General features: G+C 46.4%; 1 protein-coding gene across 1 annotated transcript in view; it reads left to right on the top strand.

Annotated features, from left to right (window-relative positions):
- Nucleotides 1–664: 664 nt before the first annotated feature.
- Nucleotides 665–9,059, top strand: part of LOC146771197 (E3 ubiquitin-protein ligase TRIM39-like) — a 52,115-nt gene continuing 43,720 nt past the window's right edge. The window contains exon 1 of the mRNA XM_085640303.1: nucleotides 665–1,210. Coding sequence (XP_085496429.1) covers nucleotides 794–1,210 — 417 coding nt within the window. The 5' untranslated portion in view covers nucleotides 665–793. The remainder of the gene's footprint in view (nucleotides 1,211–9,059) is intronic.

The raw sequence follows: 9,059 nt of genomic DNA, 5'->3' as shown, positions 1-9,059 counted from the left end.
TACTGAATGTTATTGTATTTTATTAAACAAAGCATTATCAAAGTTTTTTTTAAAAACAAAAGAAAGCCGAGGGAGGGAGTTGAAAATGGCTTTAATCCAATCTGAGTGTATTGTGTGTGTCTGCTTATGTCTGTGTGTTTGCCTGCTTATGTTTGCTGTTCTTGACTGAGAGAATGGGGACACTCTTGAGAGGTATTTTAAAAGAAATGTGTGCAATGCTTTTTGTGTGCATGTCTGCTTGTTTATTTCTGTGTGTGTACGCTCCATAATATCTAGTATTCTGCCAAAGACAACAAACAACAGGAGTGACGCTGCAAATGTTACAAAAGGGAAATGTTAACACATCATTGCGTTTGACTTTCATTTTGTGTAACAGGTTAACCTGTTTAGTTTATAGACACGTATTTCTTGTGTTTTGGTATGTGCTACAACTGGTATAGAAATCTTTCAGTATCATCATGTCTTGCCCTTTGCCCCCGCCCACTCGCCACACCTCTAGCTCATTTTAATGAGTGCCTGCGCTTCTTTATTCCCATTTTAAACACTGTACTACAAGTTCCAGAATGCACAGGACAAACCACAAGCGCTGAGTGAACTTAGCGCCCCTGGTTCTCCGTACCCGTTGCTGACGTGCTCTCACGTTCCATTATATGGAGCTGCAGTTCGACTTCCGGTTCCTCCCAAGCAGATGTGGCTTGGATAGGGTGACAGGCCGTCTGCGCAGTGGGAGACAGGAAGCAGGGATATCCCCAGGATACAAACAGCAGAAACGAAACTAGTCTATTACTGCATCATGGCGGCGGCAGCCCAGTCTCAGAGTCAGAATCTGGAGGACGAAGTCACTTGTTCGATTTGTTTGGAATATTTTAAGGATCCGGTGATGATCATAGGCTGTGGACACATCTTCTGCCAGCCCTGCATCTCACGGTGCTGGCAGGGGTCCGAGACAAACCTCGCCTGTCCCCAGTGCAGAGAAATATCCCAAGAGAAAATACTTCAGCCCATCCGGCAGCTGGGAAACCTCGTGGAAATGCTAAAGATCCACCTCCCCACTCTGAAGCCGCAGGAGAACATGTGCGAGAAACACCAGCAGCGGCTGCAGCTCTTCTGTGAGGATGACCAGGAGCCCATCTGTGTGGTGTGTGACCGGTCCAGGGACCACCGGTCTCACACCGTCATTCCTGTAGAGGAGGCTGCCCAAGAGTACAAGGTATGTGAGGCACTGCTGGGATCGCAGCTCTTTTACCATATAGTGACCACACCGTCATCCGCTTCAATCAACACACATGCACAGACGTCATCCAATGATTACACTGACACTTTCTTTGTGGGTGAAGAACTGCTGCAGGTTTATTTCATACAACATAAGTATGACAATAAAATGGGTTATCTTACGGGCGATCCAGGGCAAGCAGCCCCTAGCTGCTCCGCCCGCCTGGTGAGCCAGCACACACGGTGGGTCGATGCCCGGCAGTGTGGCACATATTTATTTTCAGATCATCCACTGGGTCACGTGATCTGTCTCCTACTCCCGCCCCTTCTGACAGGGGCGGAGCGTGTTGTGGCACACCCCCGGTTGGTCAGGCCCCCCAACCGCCCGAAGGACTAACGGGGCGCCGTCGCGGTCTTCCCAGAACCCCCTTCGGCTCCTGGACCTTGGCTCGGGCACCCTTACTGTGCCGGACAGGGGTACCCTTACTGTACCGCCTGTCGCAGAGGTACCCTTACTGTACCCGTCTGCATCCAGATCGCCCTGTAACTCCGCCTGCAACGCAAAAGAAAACATTAAAACATTCCAATAACGCGCTGTCTCCGCCACGCAGGGTAAGCGGAAAGGGTGGGAATACGCGTGTCCGAGCTGGAGCGGCGCGCAGCAAGCAGAGGGGGAACTGGGCGAGGGGGACGCCTAAGTAGGGGGGCTAGCCTCGCCCCCCACCCCCAACGGCCCGCCTCCACCTACACACTATTGGGAGGTCTCCTCCCTGGGCGTAGTCTCGCGCGCGAGGCAGAAGAGGGGGAAGGCTGTGACGGGCGGCCACTAGAGAGCTGCCCTGCTGATGTCCCACTGCGTGGGACGCGGGCAGCGGCAAACTCTGTACTGCTTGACTGACTGCGACTAAGAGTACAAGCCATGTGTGGGACAGGGCTGGGACCTCAGATCTTTTACTGCAGGACCGTGCCCAAGAACACAAGGCCTGTATGAGAAACTGCGGGGATTCTGTCTGGACTCACGGGCCTGGTGCTATAATGTGCTCTCTAGAGCACGATGAACCCAAGAGTAGAATTCTCTTGTCACACAGGGTCTGTGTTGTGCCTCATGACTGTAGGCGTGGTGCCAAAGACAACACGGTGTGTCTGCGACAGACTTGGGTTCAGTGCTCCTGTCCCTGAGAATATGTTGTTTCTGTGTGACCTGGCTGACGTCAAACAAAGTTCTAGTGTACGACAGGCCCGTCGTTTAGCAATATATGTTTTGGGGGCATCAGGGACATCTTAAGGATTTGGGGGGCCCTGGGCCAAACATATTTTGGGGGCCCCTGTTCAGGACACCTTTGAATTTATGATCTAATTTGAGCCCCTGTTTCCCACGCAGTTTCCGCTTCCTCAGCTGCGCTAGCGATCCAGTTTGCATCATAGGCATTAGCCTATATATTCCCGATGTAAATGGACATGTGCAGCTTACAGGTGTAGGATTCAGGGTTTCCTGCCCTGCTACTACGTTTTTAATACTTTTTAAATTGTATATGTGTGGCTGAATTACTCTGTGCTTTTTAACAATTTCTCCTACCCATGCGCCCTTGCACTTTACTTGATTCTGCTTGCCAACACCTCCTTAGCTGCTCCGATTCGCATTTCGGTTTTCCCCCGGTCCTGGTCCGCTGCTGCCGATACGCCGATTGTGTGGAGGGCTGGGGCTACTATCGGGCTACTCACTTCCGCCCACGCAGTTTCCACTTCCTCAGCTGTGCTAGCGATCCAGTTTGTATCATAGGCATCAGCCTATTTATCCCCGATGCAAACGGATGCGCGCAGCTGATAGCTGTAGGATTTAGTGTTTCCTGCCCTGCTACTAGGTTTTTATTACTTTTTAAATTGTATATGTCTGGCTGATTTACTCTGTGCTTTTTAACAATTTCTCCTCCCTATGCGCACTTGCACTTTACTTGATTCTGCTTGCCTACACCTCCTTAGCTGCTTCGATTCGCATCTCGCTTTTCCTCCAGTCCTGGTCCGCCGCGGCTGATACGCCGAATGTGCGGAGGGCTGGGGCTACTATCGGGCTCCTCACTTATGCCTATGCAGTTTCCGCTTCCTCAGCTGCGTTGGCGATCCAGTTTGCATCATAGGCATTAACCTATATATTCCCGATGCAAACGGACGCGCTAAGTCGACGTGCACAGCAGGCGCGCCGCTGGTGCCGAAAATAAGCCTGTCTGCGCCCGGAGGCGTTCGGCGCCGGCCAAGCTGCCCAGTTCCCCTCCGGTGAGTTTCTTCCACTATATTGCAATAGGGAAAAACTGCTTAGCCTTAGGCGGCTACCATTATGTCACTGTACAGCCGCTGATCCGAGGTTGGAGGTAGACTTTCGATGCAATAAGTGCAACTGGACTCTCCTCCAGCCCAGGAAACTCTCACCCAATATCCTCCCACGCAACAATAAGTGTAAAAACAATAAGAAAACAGAGGACTTAAAGGCCACCCTTTTAAATTGTCGCTCTATACAAAAGCATGAACCATAAATTTATGGCCTACTTTTAGACTAACAGTCTGATCTTTTATTTCTCACTGAGACCTGGCTGTCTGAAGCCTCCAACCCTACTATCACCTCGGCCATCCCTACGGGTTAGAACATTCTTAGGAGGGACCGATCGAATGGGAAGGAGGGAGGTGTTGCCATAATTTACAATAAAAAACTAGACTGCTTAGGCTTCTGCTGTACCTTATCCCCCCATCATAGCATAGCTTGATTTCGGATTTACAGACCTCCCAGTGCTATTGGAAATGTTATTTCTACGCTTAATACAGCCACCACCTCCCTGGCCTTAAAATACAACAACTGCCTCATTCTGGGATATTTCAATATACATATGGACAATGGAAAAGACCCTCAAACAATTTCCTTGTTGGAGGCGCTGCAGGCCTGCAACATGTTTCCATCTGTTTCTTTGGCCACCCATGAGAAGGGCCATACCCTAGACCAAATCGTTCACAACTTTGACATATCAGTAAGCCTACCTCTTCCCATTACCTGGTCTGGCCACCTCCTATTAAAATTCGTCATTCCCAACTCTGCCACAGCCCCTTGAGCTAACACAGGGCAGAGGGTCTCTAATTACAGGACGTTCCATAAAATATCCATCCCGATGTTAGCAGACGCCCTCTGTCGTTCCTCACCAGAGCTGTCTGGCTGCCACGACTCAGACGCCCTATCAATAGATTCATGGCTCCGAACCAACATTGATGCAGTGGTACTGGTTGTTTGCTGCTCCTCAAAGAGGTCAGCCCCACCAGCTCCATGGTTTAACGATTCCCTTAGATCTCGCAAAAGAAATTGTGGCACAATTGAACGGAAATGATGTAAATCCTATCTACCTGAGGACAGGAAGGTGTATAAAGACACCTTAAAAGCTCATTACATTCTCGTGAAGGCAGCCAAGAAAAACCTCTTTCAAACCAAGATGGAAAATGCCCAAACTAAGAGTAAGGAAATCCTTAGCATAGTTAAATCCTTTACTGCCCTGAGAGACAGCACAAAGGAAGGGCCATGCACTGAAGACTGGTCTAAGTAAATAGTTGAATTCTTCCACAAAAAGATCTCCATGATCCAACAAGCCTTCACTAACATCTCAGAGGAAGAACTGACCTTCTACCTTAGTTCTAATAGCAAACTTCACCTCTTGGATCCTCCATCTTTACCAGCTTTCCCTGAGTTTCAGCTTGAAGAGTCACTGACCCCTCTCCAAAGCATTAAGTCTGGCTCTCCTACTGACCCATGTCCAGGGAATATCTTGAACCTATTAGCTCCCACCATAACCACACAGTAAACCAGCTCTTTAATGCTTCTCTCTCCTCAGGCAACATGCAGAAATTTTGAAGAATGCTAAGATTCTTCAACTGATAAAAAAGGCTAACGCCAAACCGATGGACACTGCCAACTACAGGCCAATCTCCCTTCTTCTGACCCTCTCCAGAGTACTAGAGAAGCATGTAAACAAGGCCCTCCAAAAACACATTGAAGATGGGAAGCTCCTTCATGAGTCCCAATCCGGTTTTAGGGCTAACTACAGTATGGAGTTCGCTCTGCTGGAAGTGACTGAATTTCTCAAGGGTAAGCTGGACTAGGGAGGGAAGACTGTTCTGATACTGCTCGATACGTCCGCGGCCTTCGATATGGTCCCACATGAGAGGCTCCTGGAGAGACTTGCTAACATCGGTCTGGGGGGGACCGCCTTAACATGGATGTCATCCTTCTTGGCAAATAGATGTCAGGACATCTGGCTCCCCCTTTCTCATCCCCAGTTCCGGCCATGAATGTAGGTGTCCCTCAGGGCTCCATTCTCAGTCCTACCCTTTTTAATATATATCTATCCCCCTTGCATTTCTGGTAGAGGAAGAGGGCGCCAAAATTGTTTCCTATGCTGATGACACTCAGCTGATTTTTACGTGTGAAAAAGGAACCGACTGTGACGGGGCAATGATTAGGTCTTGCCTCACAAAGGTTTTTAACTGGCTTAAAATCAATCAGCTGAAGTGTAATCCTGACAAAACTGAAGTTGTTTTCTCTGGTAATCCATAAACGCCTGACAGGAGCGCTTGGTGGCCAAAAGATATGCCGCCCCCACCCGCTGAAAAGGAGAAAGTCAAAAACGTAGGAATTGTCATAGACAAGACACTCTCCATGTGCTTTCAAATTCAAAATCTAAATGGCACTTGCTTTGGCATACTCTGGATGCTAAAAAAAACTCCTGCCACTGTTACCGCTTGAGAGCAGAAAGATCGTGGTGCAGACTCTGGTGACATCAAAGCTTGACTATGTCAACAGCTTGTACCTCTGTCTTCCCAAATCCCTTATCCAGCGCCTACAAGTGGTACAATACGCGGCGGCCAGAGCCATCCTGAGACCTAAACCCAGATCTAGTTTGACCCCTATTCTTAAGTCTCTCCGCATAAAAGAATGGATCGGCTTCAAAGCGATGACCATCTTCTTTAAAGCTTTCCATGGCTTAGGAGCCGGCTACATAAATAAGCGCGTTAATCGCTACACAACAGCTAGACCCCTAAATTCTTCCAATGCCATCCTGGCCATCATGCCTAAAATATGCAGTGCCCGCACTGGAGGCAGATCCCACGGCTTTCTAGGCCCAAAATTGTGGAATAGCCTCCCTGAGTCTCTGAGACTAACCACAGACCTACTCTCTTTCATGAAAGAACTTAAAAACCTGGCTTTTTGATAACTGATGGGTCTTTTACGCATGTTTTCCTCCCACTGTCATGCGCCAGGACATTCCAGTCTGAGTAGCTGCACGCTTTATTAAATACACAATTTCATTTCATTAGGTCCCTGACAGTGCAAAGGAACATTCGTCCAAATTCTAAGTGCCTTATTTATGAGGCTTTGCTTCACTTTTATGCCGCTGGTGCGTCACTTTTTGTGACGCACCGGCAGCATAAAATATGTGCAATGTTACGCCCTATTTACAAAGTGACGCATCTAGGCAGATGCTTCACTTTGTAAACCCCTGCACCGCATTATACCTGCTCCAGGCATAATGTATGCAGGGTGGGTGTTGCCCCGCAACATGCCTCGTAGAAGTGGCGCATTGAAATCTATGAGAACCCAGTGCGCCACTTCTAGGACGCCATTGCGTCAATATCTTACACCTGCCACACAGCAGGCATAAGACTGATGCAGGCCCTTTCACATGGGGCTTGCCCATGTGAAAGGACACATTGCTTGAGTTGCGTCTATTTTCAGACACACCCCAGCAATGCATCACTTTTGCGCATACAGATTCGTCAGAAATACTGACATATCTGTAACTCCTTGCGACATGATGTGTCATACAGTAAATATGACCCATCCATCATGTCGCAACGAGGGCGCACTAAGAAGTGACGCATCCCTGTTTTCACACAGCGATGCATCACTTCTCATAAATAAGGCCCTGAATGTGTTTACATCTAATATTCAGGGATAGTTATGTGTGTTTTCAATATTGTAACACAGCAGCAGCTCACCAATATTACTGCAAATAATCTCTGTGACGCCCTCCCATTTCTTATATGTTAGACCTTGTTTTGATCTAAAATAAACGTTTATGTATATTGCATGAAACATAAACACAAAATTTCTCTGCAAAATGGCTGTACTAGACTCTCACACATCAGGTACATAAGAAATAAATGAAAGGAAAACAGAATTTAAAACAAACTGTTTAGGAAATATTCAAGGTCATTAGGGCAAAACTCTGGAGAATGGAGCTGACTGTCAGGGGGCCCCCTGAAAGGCTGGGGCCCTGGGCCAGAGCCCACTTTGCCCATGCATTAAAACGTCTCTGGGGGGCATGGCCCCAGTGATGACAAACCTTTATTTACATACTCGAACAGGACGAAGGAGTCGTATTATTTTGCGATATCAATTGAAGATTAAAACTGGTTTGTCACCGGAGGTATTAACAAGAATTGAAGCACATTGGTGCTAGAGTAAACACCTGTGTAGAGATTGGGCTATGCTATTATTGCTTTAATGATCTCGACATAAACAAGATCGTACAGAATCGACGGACTTGCAGAAGTTTTTTGCCTTTGACATGTGGCATATGAGACAAATCCTGAAAGTAGAGCTTGTTTTTCCTGCTTGGTGTAGTGATGCTTTTCATCTGCTGCTGAGTTATTCCGAGTAGAGATGTATATAGACTCTTGAATTCTTTAATTGGAGCATTGGATTCCCGGCTGTACATTCCGAATATGTGTTTGGAGTAGTATTAGATGTTGTGTAAAAATGAGGTTTTCTTCTATGGAAGATATATACGTATCATATTCCTGCAGGGGGTGGAGCCTATGAATGAATCCCACCAAAACGTGTCAACAAATTGATGGTACACAACTTACCGCTAGTGGACATTCTTACATGATCAAATTCAAGGATGCTTACTGATGTGTATGGTAAAGGTGCGATTTCTTCGCTTTAAATTTCTCCCATTTTATAAATATGGCACAGAGTTATAAATATGGCACATTGTCTACTGGCCACTAGTAGCAAAAGGCCTTCCGTTTGTAAATGCGACACTGAAATAAGAGAAAAGTAAAATGTAGCGTTAATCATTAAGGTACTTTTTCGTTTTAATTTTCTCCCTTTTAAAAGCCTTCGGAAACATCATTTTGTTCTGATGCTCCAATATTGAGTCCACAAGGACTTTTATGTAAAAGTTAAATACCTCTGTGCTTCACCTCTGACCCATAAAGCTGACTGAGCACTGCTCATTATCAGTCTCTGCTCTCTGCAGCCTGATAAAAATGTAAAGTAAACTTTGGCCTTCCTCGACATTAAAAGAAGAACGTGACCCTGTGCTTATTTAAAAGTGAACCCAAGGCTCCGTGCTACTTTAAAGGTGTCTTAACACCTGGATTATATAGTCTGATCTATCTATATCTACCTATATCTATACATATATATGTGTGTGTGTGTGTGTGTGTATATATATATATATATATTCACTGAAAAAACCATAGGTTTCACACATGTTATAGTTAGCGGAAATTTTACTGATAAAAAACCAATGAAATTCCCCCGTTATAGTTAGTGCAGGCAACTATAACTCACGCGACCGCAATCCTCTGCCGATGCTAATACTGTATTTAGACACTTATTTGCCCATGTCTTCTTCCATACATTTTTAGCTATACATATATTACAAATATTTTTTTTTCATAAAGACACATATGTCATCAGCAGAAGATTGCGGTCGCGTGAGTTATAGTTGCCTGCACTAACTATAACGGGGGAATTTCATTGGTTTTTTATCAGTAAAATTTCCGCTAACTATAACATGTGTGAA

This window comes from Triturus cristatus, unplaced genomic scaffold (genome assembly GCF_964204655.1).
Source record: "Triturus cristatus unplaced genomic scaffold, aTriCri1.1 SCAFFOLD_231, whole genome shotgun sequence".
Lineage (NCBI taxonomy): Eukaryota > Metazoa > Chordata > Amphibia > Caudata > Salamandridae > Triturus > Triturus cristatus.
The sequence above is the reverse complement of the archived record's forward strand: the minus strand, read 5'-3'. Positions and strand labels throughout refer to the sequence as shown.